The 15115-nt window shown below is 45.0% G+C and overlaps 2 protein-coding genes across 2 annotated transcripts in view; one reads left to right on the top strand and one right to left on the bottom strand.

Annotated features, from left to right (window-relative positions):
* Positions 1 to 1539, bottom strand: part of nhsl3 (NHS like 3) — a 15253-nt gene extending 13714 nt beyond the window's left edge. The window contains exons 1-2 of the mRNA XM_060044086.1: positions 1357 to 1539; positions 1 to 25 (exon numbers count right to left, since the gene is read on the bottom strand). The exon at positions 1 to 25 is cut by the window's left edge and continues 536 nt beyond it. The gene's annotated coding sequence lies outside the window, so the exon portion shown is untranslated. The remainder of the gene's footprint in view (positions 26 to 1356) is intronic.
* An 8831-nt stretch (positions 1540 to 10370) lies between these two features.
* On the top strand, positions 10371 to 15035 carry sync (syncoilin, intermediate filament protein). Its single transcript, XM_060043595.1, has 6 exons — positions 10371 to 10622; positions 11830 to 13390; positions 13593 to 13807; positions 14104 to 14311; positions 14545 to 14669; positions 14756 to 15035. The coding sequence occupies exons 2-6, from the start codon at positions 11840 to 11842 to the stop codon at positions 14784 to 14786; spliced, it is 2130 nt and encodes a 709-aa protein (XP_059899578.1). The 5' UTR covers positions 10371 to 10622; positions 11830 to 11839; the 3' UTR covers positions 14787 to 15035.
* The last annotated feature ends 80 nt before the right edge of the window (positions 15036 to 15115 follow it).

Genomic DNA, 15115 nt, shown 5'->3' with positions numbered 1-15115 from the left:
TGCTCCTGGTAGGGTCGTCCAGCAGCTGGGACAGAGAAGAACATCCATAAGATCAGAGACACAGTGGCTAGTGGACATTACTGATGATAGAGTGAGAGGGGAAGTGTGAGATAGATGGAGAGGGCGATAGAGAGAAGGGAAGCAAACATATAGGAGTTATCTGGAACTCAAACGCTACGAAAGTTCTACCAGGGAGGGGTTGAGGTACCCACACCAACTTTGTGATCCCTATTTTGAAGCAACTAGCCTACTCGTCGTTGAGTCATGAGCAATACAATGAGGGATGTTGTTTATAAAATGCGGCGTACACCATGGTTTTAAATTACTAAGTGTCCAAGAGGCATAACCCTCTCTGTGGTGGAGGTGGCGTTGGTGTCACTTTGTTGTGAAAGGCACTTCAACGTCACGAAAAGAACAGGGATTGAGCTTGGTAGAATTTACAAAAACTTGGAGGCACCATTTTTTTCTGAATGATGCTATTCATTTAGTAACAGTGACCAAATGGCATGGATTACAATGTTGACAATCATAGAAGTCATACTAAGATGTGTAAAACAGAACAAACCAGATTTTGGGTTCACTGGCACTTAAACACTCACTTGAGGGCAAGTGAGTGTGAAGCAGAGATAAATCGCAGAAAAGAGGTAAAGATTGAGGGAGAGATATACAGTGGAGCAATTAAAAGGAGACAAATTAGAATGGAGAGATTAATTAGCAAAGCCAGAATTTATTGAGGATTAGTATGAAAACACAGATCAAAATCACCAAACTGTCCGGCAGTGCTGAGTCCGCCATCACATGCAGTGTATCAAAACCCACATTCCCACAAAGTCTTCCAAAAAGATTTTGCACTGAAGGACTGATCCTCCCTTTTCTTCTCATTGTGATATGTGTGTGTGTGTGCATGTGTGTGTGTGTGTGTGTGTGTGTGTGTGTGTGTGCGTACGTGGTTGTGTGCAGAGTCCATACCCTGCAGAGAAAAGAGGAAAATCACTCACTGTGTGTGAACGTGCAAATAACTGTGTGCGCGTGTGTGTACATTACACATGGTTGACATAAGCAGAAACATGTGTGTGTGTCTGTGTGTGTGTGTCTGGTTGGAAAGCTTGAGCACGAAAAAATGTGAATGAATCAAATATTTAAATACAGTAGAAGTTCAAATAATGGCAACATAATGGCAATAAAAAAATCATAACATGCGTTGGTATCCACATGTGGAGAACAGACATGAGGATGCTATCAACTTAGTTTAACAACGGACCGCTGCAAGTTAGGAGTTAAACACATACGCATCCACTCACTACCCAAAGTCCTCAAAGTCCTCTTATTATTATTAAGCGCTCTACAACAACTTACTCAAGAGTGTTTGCTTAGTCCTCTTCTGCGCTCTTCTCCCTTCTCTCCCAGTGTCTGAGCGCAGGCTGCTGTGAGCATGTCTGTATGTCTGTATGTCTGGGTGTGTGTGTGTGTGTGTCTGTGTCTGTGTGCGATCAGCGGTGTGAACGGGGCTCCATGCATCTGTGAACACTCAGTCCCTCCCTCTGTGGGCCAGCCAGCCTCTCCTCCCTTTCCCTCTCTCTGTCTCTCTCTCTCTCCTCTCCCACAGAGCTGACCCAGGAGTTAGTTAGCTAGCAAGCTAGCCTTGCTCATTGAAAAGCCCTGAGAACACCTGAGCGGTTGGCATTAGCCTACACAATCATTTATCAAACAGAAGCAAAGAACAACAAGCAAACCTAACATAACAACCACAAAAAACCAAACCTTAGATAAGGTATATTATGAACAAAGTATACCTACTCTATCGGGTCTTTCTCTTTTGCCTTCGTTTTGTCTTTAGTCTTATCCTCCCTTTCGGGGATCAGGTGTGTGTGCCCCAGCCTCCCTGAGGAGGGCAACCCCAGGGTCTGGATACATCTCAGCAGCAGACCTGTAGCAAACCCCGACCACGCCTCACGATCACAGTGTATACAGAGCCCGGCCTGCACCAAGCGATCAAACAAACAACAACCCCAAATGGTTTAGCGTGAAAGAGTGCATCGTCCGCATACAGAGCAAGTCTCTGAGGCGAGGACATGCAGACTTCTAATTCTTCAGAGCAAAGGAGTGGCCCCTGCAGCCGAGCGGTAACTTGACACCTGGTCCAACCTGACAGCACACGCACACACGCACACGCACACACACACACACACACACACACACACACACACACACACACACACACACACACACACACACTCACATGTAAACACACACACTGAGATTCAGACAGGTAGGGCTGGTCACAAGAGGCCCCATAACCTGCAGGGCTTGCCCAGCATTTCTCTGGGAGAGGGGGCCCTTTCCCCAGGACGCTGGAGCATTATAGAAAATGGGCTGTTGTGTTTTACGTTCCACAATGGTGCTTCGCGTTTTACGAACAGGAGGAGCTCACATCATAGCCTGTGTGTGCGTGCATATGGGGTTTAATTGGAGAGTTTGGGTGTGATTATACGAATGTGTGGGTGTGTGTGTGGGGGTGTGTGGGGGTGTGTGCGCGCGAGTGTGTTGCTGTCTATCTTGGGACTGGCTCATCTGGTTTGGATATGGAAGTGGACTCTCAGGGGTTAGGGCTGGAGAGGAAAAAGGACGGGGGGAGAGGGAGGAGGTCGGGTGAGGAGTCAGACATCAGAGAGGGAGGGGTGGGGATCCTGGGGGAGAGGACTAGGGGCACACCTGCACATCCACAGCTCCTCAATACAATTCAAATCAGTTCTGGCTAGCAGGCAGTCCTGGTTTCCCATTTTAATTGGAAGAATCACTTTGCATATCACAGTTGTTTATTTACGACAGGGTTGCCTTGGGCAGCATTGTTGGCACGGCAACAACTTCAAGTCCTACCTGACTGAGGTAAAGGTTCCAACGTCCAACACACACTAGATGAAAAACCGCCACTGTACCATACACTTCTGTTAATAAGGTTAGATAAACACCAGTATAGGTTAAGTATAGTAGCGGCTTCCAGTTTCAGAAAAGTGGAGTGGTCAGTGGTTGGCTGAAGAAATCTAGCTGGCTACCTGTCTTTTGGGATTATTTGAATAACTGTGTTTACGGTGCCAATGACCGACGCTTCCCCCTTTAATGGGAAACTCCAGGAAGTACACAGATAAACCTTAACTAGTCTACTTCCCCTTCAAAGTATGGGTTACTACAACAATAACAAATACTGCTACTGTACTGTAACAATGCATTCTACAAAAAATACGATAATGCAATATTTTGTGTATATTTGGGAACATTCGGATATTGCAACTACAGAGAACGTAATTTACTAGTGAAAAATAATTAATACTAATAACATTACAAACATTACAAAACTGTAATACTAGGCACAAGACAAGGAATAACTTTCACAGAGATGTTTTCTTTGGTTACAGTTTAACGTTTTCTCTCAGAACTGTATGACAGAGTTTGTTGGGTTATTGTGTATTCTTGAGAGAGTGAGTGTGTGTGTGTGCATGTGTGTGTCTGTGTCTGTGTTTGCGTGTGAGTGTTAGTGTGTGTGTGTGTGTGTGTGTGTGTGTGTGTGTGTGTGTGTGTGTGTGTGTGTGTGTGTGTGTGTGTGTGTGTGTGTGTGTGTGCACGTGTGCTAGTGTGTGCATCCAGGGGGAGGATGAAATGAGTCATAGTTTAGTTCTCTCAAGCCAAACAGATTGAAATGTTTTAGGGTTTCCATGACGATGGAGAACGGCCACCCTGAGGGAATGAGAAGGGAATAAGAGAGTCCGTCAGGGCGGTTTTGTGTGTGTATGTGTGTGTGTGTAGGCGTGGGTGCCTAAAGCCATGTTGTATGTGTACGTGCCATAAATGGTACCAAACAATTTGAATACCAGAACACTGAGTTTTTTTTTGGTTCTTCGAACTCTCCCTCTTTTTTATAATGGATCTCTAAAAAATCTCAATTCATTACCCTTCCCATTGTTAACAAATCATCTAGAATAAAATAACCTATACACACACACACACACACACACACACACACACACACACACACACACACACACACACACACACACACACACACACACACACACACACACACACACACACACACATATATATACATACAAACGCATACTAGGCAAGCCTCTACCAGCAGTAACCGTAATGTGTATCCTTTGTTTAGGGGGCGATGGCATTGTAAACTCTGAAGGACACCTGTGATTACTTCGTACCTGAACTGTAGTAACACAGGTGAGGGACGCCAAGCACTCACCTGACAGCCTCTCCTGGCATTCCATTCTAGTCCAGCCATTAGTCACCATGGATACCAGCAAAAGCTCCTGGAGTGAACCTCAGCAGGTGCGGGTCAGATATGTTGTAAAATCAAGAATTGGAAATCGGATTGACTATTTCCCGATTCTAATGCCATCTCCCTGTCTGTCACAAACAATCATAATTATGTTTTCGTCTTTCCGTAATGTTCATCGCTACGTCATCCTCCAGCGTCTCTCCTGTTGTCCAGCCTGTTCGGAAACAGAACCAGGTCGGGGGCTCAGGCGGTGTTTTGACACCGCTACCAGCCAGCCGGCTCCTTCTGTACTTCACTAAGGTTGTAAAAACCTGTTCCAAATGGCACACACCTATTACAGCTGACGAGCTGTTGTAAGAGATGTTTTGGATGCGGGTGGGTGTTTGTGAGTGTGTTTGTGTGCCTGTGGTTTTCAAGTGTGTATTTATGATTGTGTGTCTCACATATGACTGAAAGGAATGAGGTAACGGCCAGGAAATCCAAACTGGCGGAGGGATAAGCCCCCCTGCTCCCGAACCAGCTTTATCACTCCCACTCTGCTTTTGTCCCCAGATGAACACATTCTTTCTGCACCAATGGCTGCCTCTCGCTCTCTCTGTCTCTCTGTCTCTCTCTGTCTCTCTCTAAAGAAATGTTCTCTTTTTTATTTCCATCTCCAAACATCTGAATCTATCAACTATTTGATTAAGTGAACACTCTTAAACATACATCTTCACATTAACTTTGCACTCTTGCTTCTTACTTCGATTTTCAGTGTTCATTTCTGTGTGTTTGTGTGTGTGTGTGTGTGTGTGTGTGTGTGTGTGTGTGTGTGTGTGTGTGTGTGTGTGTGTGTGTGTGTGTGTGTGTGTGTGTGTGTGTTCATATATTTGTCCAGTATGAAGCAGTTTACGAGAAAGTCTATAGGTCTAGAGGGCAAAGTTACATTCCATGATCCATTACTTTCTGGCTATTAATAACTGCTCCCAACTCGTAGAGGAAGAGAGGGATGGAAAGAGAGAGAGAGATGGGGAGGGCGGGATAGGGAAGAGTGAGGGAGAGGAAGAGAGGGATGGAAAGAGCAGGGAGGCCCAGGAGAGGACAGAATGTAAATAAAGGTGTTGATAAAGTAGTCAAGGGTTCAGCTGTTAAATCCAAAGGCAGGAGAACACGGCCTCTGATGTCATCATCAACATGATGCAAAAGTGCGCAAATGTCCAAAATGCAAGGACAAATGGTGGTATCCCTCCCTTACATCACACCCCCATACATTGAGGGCTCCACATTGAACATCCCAAAGAGAAGCGGAAATTGAAACCGGGATAGTCCATTCGAGAAACGGAGAGGGGTGATGCTGGCCAGAGGGAGGACATGCTGCTGCAAACATACATGGACGTAAAAGCGTTGTGCTTTCCAGGGTGCCCTTAAGGTAGACTATGGCAAGTATAGGAGAGGTAAATGTCTCATTGACATGTGATCACTGAGGGAACAGCAGAGTCGTCTTTGAAATGATCCTTTGTATTTCGGCAAACCTTGTTTAATTTAAACGGGACAGGTACGTCCTTCATTTCTATTTGCTGGGAATTTGGTTCACACGGGATGCATGGGATGCCCACATGCACTCACATTCACACGCACACTCAGTATTGCACTGTGCATTCTTTTACTCTGCCTTTTAATTTAATTTACAGGAAACCTCCACCTGACCTTCCCTCTTGTCAGGCAGATAATACGTGCTTTCATAAGCACAGCTCTTTGTCTACTTCAGTACAGTACTTTGGCAAGAAACCCTAGTGAGGTAAATGAAAAGTAAACATGGAATAAAGAAAGGATCTGTGTTTAGGGAAGGATTTTCATTGAGCTGATGCTATCTGGATATAGACCAAGATATGGGGAAAGGAGGATTTCCCCCTGGCTGTATAAATCCTGCTTGTGATAGGACAGCTGGATGACCCATACGACCTCCCTTCAACCAATCAGAGTACCATGTCGGGGCAAGTTAGGGATATTCCTGCTAATCATGCTACAGCAATTTTGTTGACCCTTGAAGTGAAGATCGAACCAACTATAAAAAAACACAGGAGAAATAGAAAGATAGACAGTAAGTGAGAAATTGATTGATTGAGCTAAAAAGAGAAGGAGAGAGCCAGAAGTCTGTTCAATATAATTAGAAATCATGTTGTGTGTGGCTCATGCCCAGCTACAGTGCTCATTGTCCCCCTCAAAAACAACTACATCAAAGACTTCTGTGTATAAGGCTCTCGATCCAACCATTTTTCTTTTCCTTGGACAACAAAAATACTGCTGAAGTTCTGGTGAAGCGAATCTGGTGAAGGACCATAAACCCAAGTGAACTGCACTCCATGGCATTGTTGCATACACACACGCTCAACAACCTAGAACGTTCTCAAATTAAAACCCTTTTAGGAGGAAAGTAATAACAAAGATTCCACTAGTTTTCGAATCCTTGAAATTACTTGCAGAACTGTTGCACAATTGGATCTATAGAGGCTTTGTATGGGGTAGTGTGTTTCTATTATGTACTTCTGAAGGGGAACGGAGGGGGAGGGAGGCATTTAAGGCAAACCGTGAACCTATCACGATGGGGCTCAACTGCTTCTTTCCCAAAAAACATTTGTTATTCCTCTTTTGCAGGAACTTCTGGGTGGGTGTGGCTGCAGCTGGGTTTAGAACAGCACAAAAAACAGAACATTTGCTTTTTTCCAATGCCGCCCTCTTCTATGCTGAACCCCCCGCCAAGCGGCCCCTCCCCCTGCACCCCCTGTGTTTTGGTTCCCTCTGCCTTTTCGCCGCCTCAGTCCAATTAAAAAATAACTGTCGGCCTGTTTTTGGTGCTGCTGTGTTTCATTTGATAATGCCACGTTTACGTCACTGAAAACAAGAGGACAGATAACGGGAACGTTGTCACGTCAATGTTGTTAATAAAACGATGGGATAGGCCATTGGATGGAAAACATGTGACCAAGATAATATATTATGATGAACAAGGTACTTTGGTTTTGTTCCCAGAAAACGGCTGCGGCAGTTTTGAAAAGCTAATGGGATGTAAGAGGCAGGGTAAGAGAACATTATTTTGCTTGTGTTGGGACTAAACCATTTACCATCTCAGTGTTGTTAGAAAGTCAGTTCCTTAAAAGGATGGAATCAGGAATCCTCACATACACATACACACACCCAATGACTCACCGGACACTGTGTTTACCAATTGGGGATTCAGCTGCAGATTCCAAGCTCATCACTAGGGATCGATGTTGTAGCAGAGCATGAATAGGGATGTATAGTGAGGATAGGCCACAGGGATTGGCAGTCCTGTGACTTCTCAATTGTTTGAGAAGTCTTGTTTAGTTCTCTCAAGGGAGACCAAGGAAGGAAGACCAAACGGGCAGCTACCAAATACACTCTCTCAAAACTTTACTCACATACTCCGGGTCACAGCTTCCAAAAGCACACATCTGCATGTATGTACGCACGCACAACGCAGGTACGCAAGCACACACACATGCACACACGCATGCACACATGCACGCACACACACAGCAGTTCTACAGAACCATTTTAAAACACAAAAGCAGCTCCAATAGGAATCCTTTTAAGTAATGACTTAAGATATCTAGCTCAACAGAACTGTTGAGCATGGGCCCAACAATGGGCCCAACGCTTTACATAGTTTCCCATAGAGTGGTATCGGTAACCATGTCAACTCTTCAGATTCTCATCTCCACCAGAATCCTAACACCACACCACTCCTCCAACACCTGTGGGAGGCTCTTTGAGACCTCTCAATGGTAGCTCCGGAAAGCTTACATAGCAGGGAGGATCACCCAAACAATGTAGCACTATTTACAGTTAGGTCATCCCTATCCCTAAAGACACTTAAAAGCTCTTGTGTAACAAACATACAGTTGGTTGATGACAATAAAAGAAAGATTGAGTGTGTCAATGGCCGGAGAAAGGCACTCACTCTATGAAACATAAACACACATCAGTGCCAACGCCATTAAAATGCACTTAAATCAGAGTGATTCGGCGATGTACCACTTACAACGTGACAGACATAAGACAACCGTGACCTACACAATACACATGCATGAAGGACATGGGCACATTGGTTTCGGAGTAGGCATAAGCGATTCTACAGTCAACGAGACATGCCGGCAGACAGGTGGTCAGGCTCTGAAACCAGATGTGGTTGCCTAGAGGTTAGGCCTGTGACCGGTGGGTCGCCACATCATCTGCTGGGAAAATGATGCTCAAGGAGCATGCTCACCTCACTTAATAACTACACTTAATATAACATGTAATACTGAACCTCCTACAAGTGCAGCTACCCAGTCAAGTTGAACGTAATAGAGGAAAAACAATTATAAGTGTTGGTAGTGCATTGACATTTCTAAGGAACAGAATTTTACTGGAGTTAGTTCCAAAGTGATAAATATTCGGCCCCATTGTAGAATATTCACTCTCTTCTCCTCTTCATGGGATATAAGACAGGATCCTTCAATTTTCTACAAGAAAATTGGGTTAAGTAAAAGGTTGAACAGCTGTTTCTGAAATGTAACCAACCAAGAACAGGGAATCTTTCACTATGGATACTGGAGCACTACAAAACCTTGTGCGGGTGTGCTTGGGTCATGGCCAGGCCACCTCAAAGCATGGATGTCAACGTGGTGCTAAATCAGGAGACCCCTTGACTTGTGATTATTGCCTCCCTCATAAGGCTTGGCTCGGTCAGAAACTGACACACTGCAAGAGATAAGGATGGACTCCAATTAATAAATAATTCCCTCTGTCGCTGGACAAAGAGAATCCCTAAAATCCCTTTTGTGGTAACATCCAAATGACCGAATCAATGAGCTCACTTTTTTATAGAGGGTGTGAACTATAACACAAAGCATGGGATATTACTAAGATTGAGTGAAGTTGGGTTTTATGTAGTGTAGGAGGAGCTGTGGTTGAACTTTGTAATTCCCCTTCTTCCCATCGCCGTCCCTCTACCTTTCTTCACAAATGTAAGAGCACGCACAGCACACAATGTGGAGAGGCCAGGAGAGTGACACATAGAGAAAAGCGTTCACTGTGTATCTAATTGGCCACAGAGCAGCAGAAATAAAACAGCAAGGAAGAAAACAGGTTCACAGACTGTTAAACTAAAATAGAGCCAGTCCTATTTTGAGATTCTGCATCAGTGCCATTCTGGAAGATGATATGTATTTCTACCGGTTTATGCATAATGACTAGTTTTGTCATCTGAATCACTGTTTGGACAGAGAAGCAGACAGAAAGTCTGGGCAAAGACTGGTGTGCACACTGATAGTCAACATTAGTTTGTTTCTACTCTCTGAGTCTGAGGGCCTTTACTAAGTCTATGACGCCATCTAGTGGAAGCTGATTATACAAGAAGGAGGTAGCCGGGATTCTGAATTGCCATGTTAACTTTTCAATTTCACTCACCATTTTCACCTGTTCTCCACAGTCTTATACTGCAAAGATGTCTTTGTTTTTCTCCATTAGCTATCCTTCCCTACCCACCCACCCACCCACCCACCCCCACACACACACACGCACGCACGCACGCACGCACGCACGCACGCACGCACGCACGCACGCACGCACGCACGCACGCACGCACGCACGCACGCACGCACGCACGCACACACGCACACACACACAGAGAAGTAGACCACATGTGACGTTATGTTGGGGTCAGAAGTCCAAGAGGAAAACCAATCCTCCAGTGTGGTGGCTTTATGATTCTATTTAAAGAGGGCTTGATAATGCGGAGACACGGGCACAATCCAACAGCCGTGTTCTGCCTCAACTTGAACAAACGAGACACGACAGCCCCTACAGGAGCCGTAAAGGCCACTTCAAATGAAGAATGATTGGTGGTTGCATGTTTCCTTAAAGACACCAAAATGTACCCATCTTGGCATTGGGAACAAGTGGCTATCGTCCTAATTCTCACGCATACGAGCGCTACACACAAAGGAAACATGGTTCATGAGGACCAAGGGCCAGGTGGCTTGGTGGTCCTCCAGGCCACTTGGTAGGCCCCCGTCCCCTGGGTATACAACACCAGGCAGGCTCCTCTTTCCTTCTGCTCCCAGTATTTATTAATAAACCCAAACAGATTCTGTGTAGCCATGGCCACACTTAGCTACACACTGGCTGTTTAGAGTGAGAGTGAGACGACATCTAAGCTCGCTCTGTGTACCCCACTTCTCTCAACTACTCGTCGATTCTTTGTGACCGTCTTTGAGGTTCGGACACTGGCCTATGATTTACCCCTATTTTGGGCATCAAATGACAGAAGAGGAGGAAAACTAGAAAAAGGGTAAGTTCACTTTGTTTGATGTTCACCCAAAATAACAAAAGGGTTAGGCCACTTAAAGTTAGTGAGACAAATATTAAATAATTTCTGATGCAAATTATCCAATATCCTGTCTGCTTAAATTAGAACAGGAAAAATGCAATATCTGCATTTACGGATATCTTTGAGTATACAATTTGGAAACAAGCCCATTGAAGTTCTAATCAAAAGAATGCCAGTGAAGCTCTTTTGAATAGTCCATGTCGTAGGTTTCTGTCTCGTTCCCATGCCAGAATTTCATTCAGACAGCTGGTGTGTCTGCTCTACTCTGAGGGGTCTGCTTTGTCTTGCATAGCTCAAGAAAGTTCAAAGCTATGGTGTCTGTAAAAATTATTTCAAAGTTTTCAGGTAAGCTAGCGGGCAAATATATATTTTTGTCTAGATTTTGCTTGGAGACAGCAACACCAACAGTTGCTATTTCTGCATTACATAATTATGTGCTATGACACTTTTGGGCTAACATGATCAATTAACTGTGTGATAAATTGAGTCAAGTCTTGGTAGAAGCTCAAAGGGAGGAGACGATGCTTCCCAAAGAGATCAAATTAAAACATTGGGACATGTAATGATCCGTTTTGCAATAATGTTAAAATTACAATTCAACTCATCTAAGTTTACAAGAGGCAAGGCCACCGTGCATGTTGATACTTGTTGCATTACCATTGCTAGTGCAGGCATGTTTAAATTAGCAGCGTGAAAGTACTTGAATGCCATAGATTATTGGATGTTCTGTATGGGCACATATGGGAAGGTGTCGTGAGTGTGTTTGTGGGAGTTTGCCAGAGACCACATCCCAGCTGTCCCTCTGTTCCAGGCCAGTGCAGCTGTCAACGGGTAGCATTCTTGCTATTGCCCTGCTCCACATACCCCCATTTGCTAACAACATCTCAATAGCTTACATAAAGGGCCCTTGTGGAGCCGAAACCTAACCCCTGCATTCGCTTCATAACAACGGCTCATCTATTTTGTTAAATGTATGCCAGGTCAATGGTCAAACTCAATACTACTCTTTAGGGGGGAAGAGCTTTTTTCACCGAAAAAGCTTTCATGGAAAATGAAAAAGATTTGTATTTTCAAGAATTCTACAGAAAGTAGTTCATTGCCTGCAGTATTTATGACTCTAGATATTATTCGGCTAACTCTTTGATGATTTGATTACTATATTTTCCAGAGTAAACAACATGGAGAACGATGGGCATAGTTCAACAAGCACAGGGTTTGAGTCTCTCTTCATCCAGGAGGAGGACGAACAACAGGAGAGAGCAAGGGTGGATGAAAGAAGGGGGTTTGACCATCTTGCCCAATCTACAATGGGACACATGGAAACACATTTATCACAGACAGTTCAAATACATCCATACCTATGGGAGATGGATGAATTGCTGAAGAGTTGCGAGGATCTTGCTGGTGTACCACTGAGCTCCCAATTCTCCCCCAGTTACACGGACACATGTCTTAAAGACGTACCATTGAAGGAGTTGAGCGATTGCTCCTCAGACAGATACAGAGACACAAGCACATCTCAACAGATGAGCTCGTGCACTACCTACATTGACACGCGAGTAGAGGTAGCTGACACAGGTCAGCTGACACAAGCCTGTCATGAGGCCTCCTCCATCATGAACGCCAGCTGTGAAACAGCGACAGACCTCTCACCAGCAGATGGATCCCTGACCGCGGTGGGCAATGCACTCAGTGACACTATGACAGAGTACCAGGGTCAACTGATGGGGATGCTGGCCATGCTGGATAACTGTATGGAAGACTCGGGAATTGACCAGGGGTCTGGCATGGACTTTGCATCACAGGAGTGTTTCTCTTCGACTACAAACCATGAATACATACAAATAAGTTCTCCGAGGTGTGACGAGTACGCGGCCGTGGAAAAAAGAATGGCCGCTGCATCAGAGATGGCTACACTAAAGTCATGGGGTGGCCATAGTGCCGACCCAGGAATCACAGAAGTTCAATACAGTTCTGTTACACCAGGCAAACCCATAGTCAGGCATGTTGAGATGGAGAGTACCACAGTGCAAAGACAGGAACATTCGGGTACTGTAATGTCTGAGACTTCAGTTCAGGAAAATCGATTATGTTGCTCAGGTCCAAAGATTCCAACGGCGATGGAAGCACAAAATGGATCCCCCAACTCCGATGAGTCTTGCATACAAAACAACCGTGATGACAAATGGAGTCCCACAGGAGGGGATGATGTCGGGCTTTTGTGTGATGGAGAAGGACTAGAGGTAGGGATCGACTTGACTTGCCGGAGGTCTTCCACAGAGGAACTGGCCACCGTAGGGTGTCAGATGGAGAAGTTAATAGAGGAGGTAGAAGGCCATGAGAGGCTGAGGGGGGCGCTGCTGGATGAGGTGCTGGCACTGAGGAGGAAGAGCGAGGAGCAGGGAGACGTAGAGGGTACCACAACGGAGCGCCAGGAGAGAGACGAATCAGAGGAGACCATTGAGAGGAAAGCAGCGGCGCTACTGGAGGAGCTGAAGAAGGAAGAGCAGAAGAGAAGGGCAGAGAGCCAGAGGGATACGCTGGCCCTGAGAGAGCAGCGGGCGGAGGTAGAGAGGAGCGTGTGGAAGATGAACCTGGAGAGACAGGGGCTGCAGGAGGAGACCTGGAGGTTGAAGAGGAAGCTGTTCACGGAGGCTAGGAACTGTGCACACAGTGTGGCTGCCCTGACCAACCAGCACCGCGGGGTAGAGCGGTTTAAGATCGAGGAGGTATGAGGGCTTAAAATACTCTGTTAATTGTGTACTTCTAAATTTGTGTTCAGCAGCTGCTTTTTAGGTCATAAGACTGCGAAAAAATGCATAGTTCTAAATGAACTTCAACACCAAAATAATGAACCCGTTGAATGTACAAGAGAAAAAAACATAAAAGCAACGAGGCAGCCACATTTCTTTTCATGCCTCTTGGTTCCAGGAAACGTTGCAGTCCCTTGTGGTTCAGCTGACTGAGGAGTGCAGCCGGCTCCGCCCTGCTCAGCAAGAGAAGCTCTCCACACTACAGGCCACACTGCAAGCACAAAACTGCAGACAGACCTCCAGTACCGTGGAGGAGCTGACTGAGTGCAAGAGGCACTCATGTGGGGACATCCAGCAGTATCTGCAGGGAGGCCAGAAGGCCCTGGAGGAGAGGTGCAAACATGCTATTATCTACTATCTCATTTTCTCTAAACTTGCACCATGTAACATTTTCAATGCAGTTACCACTTTCTTTCAAGATTTGATTTATTCTGTTACCCAACATACTTCATTTGATTTAAACTGAATAAACAAGTTAGATTGAGTCATTGTTAAATTCTTTAGACACTACTTATTGTCTATAGTTCTAAGTGCCAGTACTAGTTCAAAAAAGATTGAAAAAAACTGATGTCAGCAGAAGTGAAGTGTATCACTTAGAAAAAGGGTTCTTCCTGCTCTCCAATTGTCAGGTATGAGCCTATGCTGAAGGCACTGTTGAAGAGAAGGGAGACAACAGCCAGTGCCCTCAGTAAAGCCAGAGAGCAGGTCCAGGAGCTCAGGGGCCAGCTGAGGCCCTTGGTGGAAGAGGGCCACAGACTGGGGTTGCAGAAGGTCTGTCTGGAGGAGAGGTTGGAACTGATGCAGAAGCAGAGGCAAGAGGACATCAAGCAGTACAAGGTGATGGAGATGTTGAAGTTGGGGATAGGCTATAAACAAACGAGGAAAGCAAGACCTTTCGCTAGGAGATGATGCCCACCCAAAAGACTTTTGGTACTATCTGGGACCTACCTAGCATTGTGACAACCCTGACAGAGTAGACAAGTAAAACTGTTCCAGATGAAGGTACATTTGCCGCAATCTTTCATGTCTTTGTCATTATGTGATCCTTATAACATCCTTTATTTGCACAGGACATTGTATTGAGCCTTGAGGACAGCAGCTGGGAGATACAGACAGAGCTTACAATTCAGAAGAGAAAAACCAAAGAAACAGCGGAGATGAAAGAGAACCTTGCCAATAAACTTATGCTTTACAGGTAAGAACCTGATTGATCATGCAAGATTCAACAGTTGCCTAAAGAGCGGTTTTGTGTAATCCCTGATTAAACATTTTCTGTTACAGAGCTGCTGTGGAGGATAGGAAGAAAACATGAACATTTGTATTCAAGATTTGCAAAAAGATTTCTTCGACCATAATATCCTTCTTTCACCAGGGTTGCCAGTTAAGATGATTTTGTGATAAAACTGAATCCATCAACAACCTTACAGATCCCTTTCTAGATGCGACACATCTGGTATGTAGATCACTGGTTTATCAAGCCATAAAGAGTGGATATAGTTAACAGAGCAGTCACTTGAAAGGGTGTTTTTAATGAATAAAGAGTTGTATGCTTTCATTGTAACTCTAGTGTGGATGAGTTGGGTCCTGAGGAGTAGACTGGAGAGGATGGGGTGCTTAAAGGGCAATGGGCCTGTAAACACT

The sequence above is a fragment of the Gadus macrocephalus genome, chromosome 22 (assembly GCF_031168955.1).
Source record: "Gadus macrocephalus chromosome 22, ASM3116895v1".
NCBI lineage: Eukaryota > Metazoa > Chordata > Actinopteri > Gadiformes > Gadidae > Gadus > Gadus macrocephalus.
The sequence above is the reverse complement of the archived record's forward strand: the minus strand, read 5'-3'. Positions and strand labels throughout refer to the sequence as shown.

Coding starts and splice junctions, on each gene's coding strand:
- sync (XM_060043595.1), top strand. CDS start 11,840: ATGGAGAACGATGGGCATAGTTCAACAAGCACAGGGTTTGAGTCTCTC. Junction 13,808..14,103: donor CAGAAGGCCCTGGAGGAGAG/GTGCAAACATGC, acceptor TCCAATTGTCAG/GTATGAGCCTATGCTGAAGG. Junction 14,670..14,755: donor AATAAACTTATGCTTTACAG/GTAAGAACCTGA, acceptor TTTCTGTTACAG/AGCTGCTGTGGAGGATAGGA.